General features: G+C 41.0%; 1 protein-coding gene across 1 annotated transcript in view; it reads left to right on the forward strand.

The window, feature by feature from the left end:
• Positions 1-665: 665 nt before the first annotated feature.
• Positions 666-15151, forward strand: part of prpf8 (pre-mRNA processing factor 8) — a 60858-nt gene continuing 46372 nt past the window's right edge. The window contains exons 1-8 of the mRNA XM_072469518.1: positions 666-810; positions 3820-3924; positions 4464-4632; positions 6744-6908; positions 7427-7645; positions 11712-11924; positions 13446-13571; positions 14949-15054. Coding sequence (XP_072325619.1) covers positions 3831-3924; positions 4464-4632; positions 6744-6908; positions 7427-7645; positions 11712-11924; positions 13446-13571; positions 14949-15054 — 1092 coding nt within the window. The 5' untranslated portion in view covers positions 666-810; positions 3820-3830. The remainder of the gene's footprint in view (positions 811-3819; positions 3925-4463; positions 4633-6743; positions 6909-7426; positions 7646-11711; positions 11925-13445; positions 13572-14948; positions 15055-15151) is intronic.

Below are 15151 nucleotides of genomic sequence, written 5' to 3' on the forward strand. Positions count from 1 at the left end.
TCCCCTTTGTGGGACAAGCTAGAATAGGTCACAGCTATAGGTTGAGAGGCGGTAGGTTTAAAACTGAGATGAGGAGGCACTACTTCTCGCAGAGGGTGATGAATTTGTGGAACTTGCTGCCCCATGGTGGGTGGAGTCTCAATCATTAAATGGATTCAAGAGGGTGTTTGATATATTTCTGATTTTAAAAACGGGTTAAAGGGATGTGGGGAACAGGTGGGGAGTTGGCTTTGAGACCAGGAAGAGATCAGCCATTATCTGATTGAATGGCAGAGGAGGCTCGAAGGCTGAATTGCCTACTTCTGCTCTTAGTTCCTCTGTTCAAGACCTTTTTTGAAGACCTCCCCTCCTCCCTCCCTCATTTGATCAAGCTTTTGGCCTTGCTAACCTCTTTGACTAAGTGTCTATTGCTCCCATGTGGAGCACCTTTTCTACATGCCAATTTCCTGAGCTGAACTGTTCAGCACCAAAGGTTAGCACCGTGAAGCAGTGGCTTCTCTTTCTCTTGACCCTCGGGCGCTGGCACTCGGCTTTGTTTTTAACATATTCCAATGCGCTGTTTTCCCTCACAGGTGGTTTACCTGCAGGGACTGGGGTGGCTGCGTCCTGTATGGGCGGGGCAGGCTGTCAATCAGGAACACCGGACCAATGGGAGGCTGGCCCGCGGTGGCGGAACTCCCGCCCCCCAACATCCGGTCGCCGCGCGCTGGCGGACTGAATGACGCCTGAGGCCTGATCACCGATGAGGGATTAAATATTCGCTCGCCGCGCACCTGGAGGGGGTCGAGTGGGCCGCTTGGGGTTAATTCTGTGAGTTGGGTTTTGGGGGTGTTTGAAGTAAATGGAAGGAGGCGGGCGGGATTGCTGCTGCTTGCCCCGACTGGGCCTGGGTTGCGGCCTAGTGGGTTTGCGTTGTGGGGCTTTGGAGGGGTTTCCTGCAGAAAGGGCCGTCAGCAGCCCCAGGATCTCAGTGCCGACGCCTGGGGAGGTGGAGGGTAGCGCAGCTGTTCAATCCTTATTCTCCCCCTTTTTTTGTTCCTTTTTCCTTGTACCTCAATCCCCATGAGAAAATAATGGTATGGCCCTCCCTCACCAGAGTCAATGTGAAACACGGTTAATACTGGCACACGTTTTTATCCATCTCGGGCAGTGGGAGAAGATTCGTCCGAACAATTGAAAAGGGGAATTGGATCTGCACTTAAAGGGGGGGGGAGAGAATGCAGATCTAAGGGCTCTAGCAAGGCAATGGGACTAATTGGTGGTAAAGCTAAATACTTGGGAGCTGGCAATCTGCAGCAAGAGGAAATAATAGATCAGGCAGCATCTGTGTTTAGAGAAACAGTTAATGTTTGGTGGTTGAAGACTTGTAGGGACTCATTGGCAGCTCTTTCAAAGGGCTGGAACAGGCAGGTTGGACTGAATAGCCATCTCCTGCGTTTCATGATTCAATTTTTAGTAACGTTTTCAGAGTAGGTTCTAATCTCCCTTCCAAGTATGCCATTTCTTAAGTTATACCTGATTTGGTGAATGGAACAGAAGAAAATTGAACCAAGTCTTTTAAATTGTAAAACTTCTTCCTGATAAAGTTGAAAAGTTTTCCTGAAACCCTGAATCATCTTGTATCTTCTAAAAGTTAGGGAGGTTATGGAACAGGAACATGCAAGTCAACTGTATGTTCTGCTGCCTCAAGCATACTAAAATTTTGCAATTGCTTAGCCCATTTTGTGCTGGGTCTTTAGTGAGTTTGTGTTTAAATCAGTGCCTGGTATGCATATACTTGCAACTATGTAAAGCTAACAGAATGGGATGTTTGGTATAGAATTCCTACAATGCAGAAGGACATTTGGCCCATCGAATCTGCATTGACCCTCTCCCCTGCCCCATCCCTGTAACCCCACCCAACCTGCACATCCAAGGACACCGAGGTGCAATTCAGCAGTGCCAATCCACCTAACCTGCACATCTTTGGACTGTGGGAGCAAACCCACTCAGACACTGGGAGAAAATACAAACTCCACACAGTCACCCGAGACTGGAATTAACCCTGGTGCCTGGCACTGAGGCAGTAGTGCTAGCCACTGTGCTGCCCACTGACTGTTCTATTTGGTGGAAAATTGAATGGTATTTTTTCCCTCGGTGGAAGTTAGTAAAAGCAGAATACTGCAGATGTTAGAAACCTGAAATAACAGAAAATGCTGGAAATACTCAAGACGGGTAGCATCTATGGAGAAAGAAACAGGAGTAACATTTCAGTAAACGTAACTTGGATTTTGTCTCCAATACCATTATGCTTTTGGGGGTGCTAGGCAAAATAACCTAGCTGATATTTATTGGTTTTAGATACCACTGTACAATATTGAAATTTCATATATAAAAACAATGCATGTGTTATATAACCATTGAATCGGCCATTCGGTGTCAAAATGTTAACATAAATAGCAGTCACATGAATGACCAGTTCGTGTTTTTGCTGGCATTGTTCATGAAAGGTTTGTTGTCCAGGACACCAAAATAACTGCACCTGTTTCTTTGAATTGTGTTGGGTTCGATGTTACTCAAAGGACAATGCAGCGCACACTATTCTGCACTACTATCAGATGAGGTTATGAACTTTGATTCCATTTTGGAAGTCAAATCCACAACCTTTTAGCTTGTCCAAATGCAAGCAACTGGATGTAATAACTGGGAGTAAGGGTAATAACTGGGAATAAGGGTATCACATGAAAAATGCTCATTGCCATTTTCTTTCCAAAATATTGTTCAAAACTTCAATTTGCGCATTCAAAACGATCAGAAGAAAAGTTTAAAATAGATGTTCCAGGTGGCACAGGCCTCATGGCGCCGAGGTCTCGGGATCAATCCCGACCCTGGGTCACTGTCCGTGTGAAGTTTGCACGTTTTTCCCGTGTCTGCGTGGGTCTCACCCCACAACCCAAAATGATGTGCAGGGTAGGTGGATTGGCCATGCTAAATTGCCCCTTAATAAGGAAAAATAATTGGATACTCTAAATTTATCTTTTAAAAGAAAAAAAAGATGTTTCAAGCATTAGCAGTTGCAAACATGGGTGTTAAAGAAAATCAGTAAAGCATCTGCTGCATGCATACCCCCATAATTAGACAGCGAGGTCCCAGGTTCGATCCCGGCTCTGGGTCACTGTCCATGTGGAGTTTGCACATTCTCCCCGTGTTTGTGTGGGTTTCGCCCCCACAACCCAAAGATGTGCAGGGTAGGTGGATTGGCCATGCCAAATTGCCCCTTAGTTGGAAAAAAAGAATTGGGTATTCTAAGGTTTATTTAAAAAAAGATCATTAGACAGTAGTTCCGGTATACTCGTGTATTTATCTGCGCATCAAAGGAGATTCTTGACTGAAAATGTAAATTCTCCAGACCCTTAGATCTGCAATTGCAGATTATATATGGTGGATTGCCAACCCAATTTGGGTGAAAATGAATATCAGTTTGTGAAGACCTATTTGACATTTAATGAGAACCAGTTTAATTCCCATCCATCTTCATCTTGCCACTAGTTTGGAATGTATGTCATTACAATCGGAGTAAAAATTAACCCTGTCCTAGCCATCTATGCACATTGCATCTCGTGCAGCTGGGGGGCATTTCTGTATAGCAGTTATTTTTTAACTTTTAGGCAAGCAAGTGTATGGATGCTGAATGTGTATGGTCCAAATAATTTTAATTAGGGAATACCTCACTTATAACATCTTGGCAAAGGGCAACTCACTGTAATCCATCTGCAAATTACAATTATTCATATGGATTTGTACATAATTAAATAAATTAAACCCTGTCTTTTTCCTCAGAACCTACAAAGATGGCAGCATTTCAGTACAGGGCCGCACCTGGGCCAAATCCAGTTCCGGTCCCTGTACCCGATTACATGTCTGAGGAAAAACTGCAAGAGAAAGGTAAGAGATTTTCTAAATTAATGTGGTTGGTTCTGATACAGAAAGTGTATAATTCTGAATGTATTAACCTGAATGATTTCCCCATCATAATTGAAGTACTCCTTTGTTAAAACTTTATTTGATGTTTTGTATACTGTTGTAGGTTGGGGCCTGTAGATAGATTTGATGTTGTATTCTCAGGCAAACCATAATGTCTGACACAACAGCTTGCTCTCTTCTCGGTTGAAGGGGAAAATGCAAGACAACAATAAGATACTTTGCTGGGAAAATGCCGAAGTAATGGACAAATTAAGTGTGCATTGGTTGTTTGCTCAAGATTTTGATTTTTGCTCATCCTGCAACATGATTTTTGAATTTATAAAATTAATTTATGGGACATGGACGTCACTGTCAAGGCCAACATTTGTTAGCTATTGATTTAAGTCACGGAACATTTTTTAAGGAGCTATGACACTTTTTTTTGAGATGGTGGTTAATCATAACTTTTCCAGTGTCACCTCATATCTTACATTTTTCATAATTTTAAATCGTTTTTCCAGCCAGGAAATGGCAGCAACTTCAGGCTAAACGGTATGCTGAGAAGAGAAAGTTTGGTTTTGTGGATGCTCAAAAGGAGGACATGCCCCCTGAGCATGTCCGAAAAATAATTCGTGATCATGGTGACATGACAAACCGCAAATTCAGGCATGACAAGAGAGTCTACCTCGGGTAAGAAAATTAGTCAATATGTCGAACAATAGCAGTTGCACATTGAGCCTGATATTATGCTCTGGGATTCGTGCTCATTGTTTTGTTCTTGAATTCTGCTTTTTACTATTTTAAAGGAAGCATTAATCCATTTTTGGATGATATTCCAGAGCATTACAACTGCTTGCTCCCCTCTCCGTTGAAGAGAAAAATGCAAGACAACAGTAGTCATAGAATTTACAGTGCAGAAGGAGGCCATTCGGCCCATCGAGTCTGCACCGGCTCTTGGAAAGAGCACCCCACCCAAGGTCAACACCTCCACCCTATTCCCACAACCCAGCAACCCCACCCAACACTAAGGGCAATTTTGGACACTAAGGGCAATTTATCACGGTCAATCCACCTAATCTGCACATCTTTGGACTGTGGGAGGAAACCGGAGCACCCGGAGGAAACCCACGCACACACGGGGAGGATGTGCAGCCGCCGCACAGACAGTGACCCAAGCCGGAATCGAACCTGGGACCCTGGAGCTGTGAAGCAATCGTGCTATCCAACATGCTACCGTGCTGCCCCTAATGCAGGGAAAGAAACAAAATAACCAACATATATCTTTACTCCCAAGTTTTGATTTTTGCTCATACTCCAACATTAATTTTGATTTAAAAGAAATAATAATTTATAGGATGTGGGTGTCGCTGGTTAGGCCAGAATTTATTAAGTTGTGACACACTGGGCTAGTGCCCGATCAATTCTAGCTCCACTTGACCCGGAGTCACAACACAGGTAAAATTAGATGTTATTTAAAATACCGAGATTCTTGGTTGAGCCCAGTAAGCTACAGTCACCAGATTTGTAGTTTTACACTTTACAACACAGTAACCTTTTTTTAAGTACAGTATCATAATTAATCAGACAGAAATTGTAACAGATTTTAATGTATGCTTGCACGGTTATTGGATTTGCCTTGACCTGCCGTGCTCATATGTTGCGTAAGTAGGTTTGTGCAGAAGACTTGTGAGGTACAATTTGGTTGGAGGTGGGGGACTGAGGTGGTAGTGGAGGAGTGAAGATCTGAAAGCTATAATGACTGACAAAATTGAACATATGGATATTGCATAAACCGACTACTATAAAATTGCAATCCTGAAGCCCTATTTTAATAGTGGATATTTCTGGTTTTGGTCTGTCTTTAAATGACATGTTGGCTGTAGACTCTAACTGTTACTCCATCTAGAATTCTTGCTGGTAATGGGAGTCAATATGCTGGGATGGAAGGAGGAATTGAATTAAAGACTGCTTAAGTGAAGTGAGACTTTCGGTCTTTTTCAGTTGCATCTAAACAAAACCAAAGAAAATTTTAAATTGCTATATTCTTATGTTTGTAGTAGTAATAGCTTTTTTACATATGACCGTGAATAAATTCCCCCAAATAAATTACAGGTTTACTTGTGACAGAATGTATTATATTTGGGCAGCACGGTAGCCTTGTGGATAGCACAATTGCTTCACAGCTCCAGGGTCCCAGGTTCGATTCCGGCTTGGGTCACTGTCTCTGTGGAGTCTGCACATCCTCCCCGTGTGTGCGTGGGTTTCCTCCGGGTGCTCCGGTTTCCTCCCACAGTCCAAAGATGTGCGGGTTAGGTGGATTGGCCATGATAAATTGCCCTTAGTGTCCAAAATTGCCCTTAGTGTTGGGTGGGGTTACTGGGTTATGGGGATAGGGCGGAAGTGATGACCTTGGGTAGGGTGCTCTTTCCAAGAGACGGTGCAGACTCGATGGGCCAAATGGCCTCCTTCTGCACTGTAAATTCTATGATAATCTATGATATTTATCGCTAGAAATCTTATAAAGTATATTTGAGAGTTTATTTAATAGCTTCAAATATACCTATTCTCAAAATTTTCATGTCATTTTAAATAATCGGTATGTGCAAGCCAGTTATAGCAAAATATGACACTTGTCTAAAATATTACGGCAATTGTTTATCCGAGGAATTAAAATTGATGATTTTTTTCCTAACATACCATGTAAAGTATGTATTATTAACATAAATCATTAATCTTGCCATATCAATGAGGCTGTTTGACTGAGACAAATATTTTGACAATTATCTTTTTGCCCCTTCCAGTGCTCTGAAATACATGCCACATGCTGTTCTGAAACTGCTGGAGAACATGCCCATGCCATGGGAGCAGATCAGGGATGTTTCGGTTTTGTACCACATCACGGGCGCAATCTCATTTGTTAATGAGATCCCATGGGTTATTGAACCAGTTTACATATCTCAGTGGGGGTAAGTAAAATGCTGAATTTTTAAAGAGCTTTCAACAAAAGTGTATCAGCGTTTCTGAAGTATTTTTGTATTCTGCCCATAAGCATCTCAGAATCAAATTAGTTGATGCAAGGATGATCAATTTTGTGGCTGTCAGTGTTTTCCATAATTAATGGTACATGAATTTTGTCAAAACATCAGGACTTAATACCTTGTATTAATGATTATACTTACTGATTCCAAACCCTGGATTTCAGTTGAAGTTGAACAATGTGTTCTCAATAAAACATACAGTCTTGCATTCATCTTTAAGAAACAATCTGCTTGGATTTTTTTTATTCAGAAGATAATTTTCCATCTTACTAGTAGTAAAATTTGTAGTTAAAAGTAAATCCATGAAGCATGTTTCCTGAATTAACATTTTACTATCAGCAGAATTATTTTTCACTATGTTCCATTGTCACATGATAATGAGTTGCATTTATCATGGAGAGGACATTTTAGTAATGAAATGCATTAACAGAGTCCTTTCTCATTAGAACCATGTGGATTATGATGAGACGTGAAAAACGTGATAGACGACATTTTAAGAGGATGCGGTTTCCTCCTTTTGATGATGAGGAGCCTCCACTGGATTATGCAGACAATATACTTGACGTGGAGCCACTCGAAGCAATTCAGATGGAACTTGATTCAGAAGAGGACGGACCAGTGGCTGAGTGGTTATATGATCACCAACCACTGAAAGACAACCCAAAGTAAGGCTTTGAGTCTTGTATAATGCTTTGATGTAATAAAAGATTGAAGGGGACGGCATGTGGCGCAGTGGTTAGCACTGGGTCTACTGTGCTGAGGATCCGGATTCAAATCCCAGCGCTGGGTCACTGTCCGTGTGGAGTTTGCACATTCTCCCCGTGTCTACGTGGGTTTCACCCCCACAACCCAAAGATGTACAGGTTAGGTGGATTGACCATGCTAAATTGCCCCTAAATCAGAAAAAAATAATTGCGTACTCTTAATTTTTAAAAAAAAAAAGATTGAAGGCCAAGCAAAGGAGTTAAATAAAACGGAAACAATTGTCTGATTTTAAGTTGAGAAAGTACATTTGGAGAACAATACAAATTAAAATCCAGCTGCCAGAAATGTTATTAACACATAGATTAAGGAAAATGATATCAGTTGTTGTGAGTGAACAGTTACCGTTGACAGGTAACAGGTTCAGAAGTAAAGGATAAACAGACTGTTATTTTCCATCATTCCAAAAGTGCCCTTTGTCAATTCACAGGTGAAAAGAAAAACTAGTTCACAGAATATTATTTTTGAAAATTCAAAGTTTTTTCAATCGCTAAACAATTATGTGCATATAGATTGTTTCATGATTGTGAGTGATCCCTCTTTGCCTGTAATTGGCTTCCATCTGAAAAAGAAGTGATCTCGGCCCTGTTGCTTGATTGAATGTTAATCCATGGCCTTTTTTCTTTGCTTCTATATGAATTGATGTGATAGCGTTTAAGAGTAATAATGCTTGACAACCTTGCCATTTGGTGCAAAAAATTAAATTGATGTTTACAGATTTAAATTAATTTACTGGGCTTATTGCAAGTGCAAAAATCTGCCAGTAGGACAAAATAGTGGGAAGAACTAATGTATAGAAGGTCTGGATTTTGTGATGTAGTGGCAGTCGCTGTCATTACTCCACTGAACTAACAGCAGCTTCAGAAATTCACACATGCATGGAATAACGAGGAAATCCAAAGTTGCTGTCGGTGGTTCTGCACTCTGGAGGAGTGCTGTTGAGGTCCCTCAATGCAACCTTGAAGCAATCAGTGAATTGACAAAAACTGGGGAGAAAGTTGTACCTTATTGAATGAAGTGTAACTGGGTTTTTAACTGTGTATTAAGTTCATAATTACTGCTTAGCACCCTCGCTGACCGTGAAAACATAATTCTGTTTGTGAAATCTCTCCATTAGGACAAAGTCCAGATTTTTAAAATAACGTGTTTATTGATATTTAAGCTTTGATTTAAACACAAGCTTTGATTTAAATTCAATTATTTATTTTGTTACCCAATTCAAAGTGCTGATAACTTGTGGGTTTTACTTCCTGGTTTGCTGTCTGAGAATAATTCAGTGTGATAAGCCTGCTTGCTGACATCACTGCTGGTTCATGTCCCTTAAAGGTAGACAAGTCTCCTGGCCCTGATGGAATGCATCCCAGAGTGCTAAAAGAGATGGCTAGGGGAATTGCAAATGCACTAGTGATAATTTACCAAAATTCACTAGACTCTGGGGTGGTCCCGGCGGATTGGAAATTAGCAAACGTGACACCACTGTTTAAAAAAGGAGGTAGGCAGAAAGTGGGTAATTATAGGCCAGTGAGCTTAACTTCGGTAGTAGGGAAGATGCTGGAATCTATCATCAAGGAAGAAATAGCGAGGCATCAGGATGGAAATTGTCCCATTGGACAGACGCAGCATGGGTTCATAAAGGGCAGGTCGTGCCTAACTAATTTAGTGGAATTTTTTGAGGACATTAACAGTGCGGTAGATAACGGGGAGCCAATGGATGTAGTATATCTGGATTTCCAGAAAGCCTTTGACAAGGTGCCACACAAAAGGTTGTTGCATAAGATAAAGATGTATGGCATTAAGGGGAAAGTAGGAGCATGGATAGAGGATTGGTTAATTAATAGAAAGCAAAGAGTGGGGATTAATGGGTGTTTCTCTGGTTGGCAATCAGTAGCTAGTGGTGTCCCTCAGGGATCAGTGTTGGGCCCACAACTGTTCACAATTTACATAGATGATTTGGAGTTGGGGACCAAGGGCAATGTGTCCAAGTTTGCAGACGACACTAAGATAAGTGGTAAAGCAAAAAGTGCAGAGGATACTGGAAGTCTGCAGAGGGATTTGGACAGGCTAAGTGAATGGGCTAGGGTCTGGCAGATGGAATACAATGTTGACAAATGTGAGGTTATCCATTTTGGTAAGAATAACGGCAAAAGGGATTATTATTTAAATGATAAAATATTAAAACATGCTGCTGTGCAGAGAGACCTGGGTGTGCTCGTGCATGAGTCGCAGAAAGTTGGTTTTCAGGTGCAACAGGTGATTAAGAAGGCAAATGGAATTTTGTCCTTCATTGCTAGAGGGATGGAGTTTAAGACTAGGGAGGTTATGCTGCAATTGTATAAGGTGTTAGTGAGGCCACACCTGGAGTATTGTGTTCAGTTTTGGCCTCCTTACTTGAGAAAGGACGTACTGGCACTGGAGGGTGTGCAGAGGAGATTCACTAGGTTAATCCCAGAGCTGAAGGGGTTGGATTACGAGGAGAGGTTGAGTAGACTGGGACTGTACTCGTTGGAATTTAGAAGGATGAGGGGGGATCTTATAGAAACATATAAAATTATGAAGGGAATCGATAGGATAGATGCGGGCAGGTTGTTTCCACTGGTGGGTGAAAGCAGAACTAGGGGGCATAGCCTCAAAATAAGGGGAAGTAGATTTAGGACTGAGTTTAGGAGGAACTTCTTCACCCAAAGGGTTGTGAATCTATGGAATTCCTTGCCCAGTGAAGCAGTAGAGGCTCCTTCATTAAATGTTTTTAAGATAAAGATAGATAGTTTTTTGAAGAATAAAAGGATTAAGGGTTATGGTGTTCGGGCCGGAAAGTGGAGCTGAGTCCACAAAAGATCAGCCATGATCTCATTGAATGGCGGAGCAGGCTCGAGGGGCCAGATGGCCTACTCCTGCTTCTAGTTCTTATGTTCTTATGTTGATCCCCTTAACTTGCCACTAAATTTAAACTACCATTGGGAAAAAGAAAGCTTCCAAAGCTTTGTGGGAAGTTTTCTTTGAGGTCAGCAACAAACTCCTTTGCCACTGACCACAAACTCTAGCTCATTACAAAATGCGGTAAAGCACAATTATTTCTGTAGCCTACAGAAGTAAAATATAATTTTTAAAAAGTTTTTTTTTTTAGCAGTTATGGTCCTACTTCATCATCCGCTATAAAATAGACATGAGAGCATTCTAGGTGAGGACAAAATTATGTTTTATGGTGATCTAAAAGCATATTAACATTTTAACTGTTTGGCTTGCATGTGATGATTGACCACTAATGAAGTACCAGAATATTACTGGAACCTCTGGACCCTAATCTCAAATTAAATGACTCGTTTCAGGAGAGGAACATGTTGAGGGTGATTTTTTAAATGGGCTCTTTGTTACTTTTATACCTCATTATTAGTAGTCAGTAAGTAGCTCAGCGTCAGTAAGATTTTGTGAATGCCTTTTTTCATAGAATTTAACATGCAGAAGATCGCCATTCGGCCCATTGAGTCTGCACCGGCTCTTGGAAAGAGCACCCTACCCAAGCCCGCCCCCCGCCCCCCCCCTAATCCCTATCCCCATAACCCAGTAATCCCACCCAACACAGAGGACAATTTTGGACACTTAAGGGCAATTTAGCATGGCCAATCCACCTAACCTGCACATCTTTGGACTGTGGGAGGAAACCGGAGCACCCGGAGGAAACCCACGCACACACTGGGAGAACGTGCAGACTCCGCACAGACAGTGAGCCAAGCCGGGAATCAAACCTGGGATCCTGGAGCTGTGAAGCAATTGTGCTAACCACTATGCTACCGTGCTGCCCCGCCTGTTCTATAATTAGAAGAATTGCTTTGGACTAAAGCTGCTTTGTTGAAATAGGAAAATCTTAACCTGTTCAACTACATATCCATGTTCAAACATCACAATTCACTATAATATTAAGTTGTACACTGAGAAAGTGTTTGAATTGAGAATTATTTTGTCCCAATTTAGATATGTGAATGGATCTACTTATCGTCGCTGGCAGTTCACTTTGCCAATGATGTCCACTCTTTATCGCCTGGCTAATCAGTTGCTAACTGATTTAGTGGATGACAACTACTTCTATCTGTTTGATCTGAAAGCATTTTTTACTTCCAAAGCTCTCAACATGGCAATTCCGGGTGGACCAAAGTTTGAGCCTCTGGTTCGGGACGTGAATCTACAGTAAGTACTTCATTTTGAATCCTGTGTCATGATATTAAGTGAACAGTGAATTTAGTAGCTTGCCATTGGTATTTCTATTAAGTTGTACAGTGGCTCACTACAACCACTGAATGCTTCAGCAATGATCAGGAGCATTTCGCCCATCACTTTTTTTCCCTACACATGAACCATCTAATTTAATTCTACTTTCTGCTTGTTCTCACCTGTAACTGTTCAGATATTTAATTTAAAATTATTTATGCACTCCGCTTCATCCAGTGTGTGCGAGACAGTATTCCATATTCTAACTACCCCCGGTGCAGACATTATTTAAAACATTCCCATTAACTTTTCTTCGTATTCACTGCCTTGTTACCACTTTACTGGCCCGCAGGCACAATCTCCATAAATTATCAGCTTTATAATCTTGACTTCAGTCAGCTCAGCCTTTAACTTTCTCCGCCCTGCTGAATAAGTCCGAATTGCTTTAATCGCGTTCGTAACCTAATTTTGATGAAGCTATGCCTTTTCATTTGCACTTTTCCTACTGCTTTTATATCATTTCTATGGTAGGGTGGCCAAAACTGCATTGTACACTCAACTGCAACTAAATGGAAGCCCTGCACAAGTTCAACATTACCTCCTGTACAAAGTCAAGGATTCCAATTTTTTAAGTGGTCTTTTCACTGTTTCAATCACTGGTGTACCTACATGGCCAGATCCTTCTGTCTCTACATTTTATCAAATTTTGCCAATGAATCTGCATTTTATTTCCCAATTGATGACTTTGCATCTATAGTCCCTCCTCTTGCCCAGTTAATTTATTTGTATACAGTAAATAAGATGAATCTCTTTGGAAAAACACTCACTGCAAGTTTTTCTGGGATTATTTTTACCCCTTTGCTTTCTTTCCTCCAGTTGCCCAGCTATGTTGTCTCATTTCTCCTTTCTCAACTTTACATGCTAATTATTACATTTGCTGTAATTTTCATAAGGTGGTACCTTATTAAATGTTTTTTGTTTGTTTTAAGGTTTATTAGTGCAGCATTCTGCGGTCACCTCCATGAGGTTTTGCACATATTTTGTTAACTGAGTAAATACGTTTACAGCATAGAAATTAACTGATTTTACACTAACTACTGTACATAACAGCTTGTCATTGTTATATAGTAAGCTAGAAAAATGTAAGCATTATGCATTAGGACACAGTGTCATGGCAAAGCTATCACTATAGAGTTATGTCCCAGCCAAATTGATTCCTGATCTGACCTGCGCCATACAGGAGCTTTTGCTCCTGGCTATGGGTTGGGAATAGGTGACTGGGGAAATCAGAAGATGTGCTTTGCATCTCCTTTTCAAAAAAAAAAGTAAGAAAGTTCTGCATTTTGACTTGAATGTTTTTCTGAGATTGTTTGGTTTGCACTGGGCTATTTTTAAAAAGCAGGAGATCAGTACTCTTTGAATTTCATGATATGCAACTGGTTTCCAGTTAAATAATTGAAATATAGCTTTGATCGTTTGAATTTTGTTTGCCTCGGTTAGGGATGAAGACTGGAACGAATTCAATGACATCAACAAGATCATCATTAGACAACCAATCAGAACAGAATACAAAATAGCATTCCCATACCTGTACAATAACCTACCCCATCATGTTCATCTCACTTGGTAAGTAGCCAAGTGTAAACCATGTTATGCCTGTCCATAAAATGTGTACCATAAGCATATACATTTCCTGATACATTATGTGCATTTATCACAGTTAGGCCAAAAGAATAGAAAATTTTTGAAACATCCATTGTCAGTAAGGTTTTCTGATCTGCAATAATAGTTCGAAATCTCCAGGCTTGTAACTAGGGGTACCCGAAAGAAATGCTCGGGCGTGCCCCCTGGAAGTCCCCAGGTAAGGATTGCCGGGAAGTTCAAACTTCCACTGGAAAATTGGCCTGTAAATGGAAGCATCCAAAAATATGATTTAAATTGCAAACTTTGGGTGGTTCTGCTTGTCTTACAGTCCACCTACCCGCTGTGCCGCTACCCGCTGTTTCTCTCTGGCTTCTGAATGGCTTCTTTATGGCAGCTAGTGCTGGGGTGTGGCCTCCTTACTTTGCAGCCCTTAACTGAGGTCCTCAGCCTGCTGCCCTACACCGTTCTTGCCCGGCCTGTGTTGGAAGGTCAGGCAAGAAGGGATGAGCTTTCTAAGAAACCAGGGAAGTTTAGGCCCAGTATTTAATTGTAGTCCCTTTAATATTACCGCTTGATTCATTGTGACTGCTGATATAATTAATGATCATTTGCGATGATACCCGTGGGTTACTTATTTTTATATATTTTTTTAAATCACTTGCGCATCCTCATGATTCCTTGTAATCCAGTCTGTCTCAAATGTTATTGTTATTTGCAGCAAACCGGCAAATTTACTTTTTTTTTCTGTGGGAAGTGCATTAAACTGCTGTCGAAATAGAGGGTTTTGTACCTGAAACTGATTCTTTTCGCCTGACAGGACTGTCTAAATCAGCTTTGAGTGGCCTCCATTGAAATTACCTTGCCTTAAAAGTTATGCAGACACAGATAGACTTGGAGAGTAGAAAATTAACTGATCATTGAACTGTTAAATTATGAAAGAAGATTTGACTTATAAAATTTTCAGTGGCTCGGTCAATTAAAAATACAACTGAATAATACTGAGCAGAAGATCTCGATGTTTCTACTGATTAAGCAGATTTTGGTTAAGATAGGAGCCTGGGTGTGAATTTGGCTTTGTGTCCCAAAGGTTTGGAGGCCAAAGTAAGTCATCTTTCTTCTGATTGCAATCCAGTGAACTTTGTTGGGATGTTAAGCAATGGTATGGTTGGCGTTGGTGTGATACCAAGTGATGAAATCGCCCCCGCAATAATTAAAGTCTTGACTTGCACTTGGAGAGTAATCCTTTTCACATCCATGAACCTGTTCCCCAACAGAATCATGTATTCTAGAGGAGGGGCCTGTTAAATTTGATGTTTGCTGTTATATCAGTCTTCACTTAATCTTTTATTTGGATTTTAGGTACCACACACCAAATGTTGTGTTCATTAAAACTGAAGATCCCGACTTGCCAGCTTTTTACTTTGACCCGTTGATTAATCCAATCTCTCACAGACACTCTGTTAAGGTAATCAACTCTAAACTAGCATAGTCTTGCTATTGCAATTAATTTATGTTTTTTAACCAGTTTAGTTGCAGAACTACGATAAACAAAGGATTGTCAC

This window comes from Scyliorhinus torazame, chromosome 12 (assembly GCF_047496885.1).
Source record: "Scyliorhinus torazame isolate Kashiwa2021f chromosome 12, sScyTor2.1, whole genome shotgun sequence".
Classification (NCBI taxonomy): domain Eukaryota; kingdom Metazoa; phylum Chordata; class Chondrichthyes; order Carcharhiniformes; family Scyliorhinidae; genus Scyliorhinus; species Scyliorhinus torazame.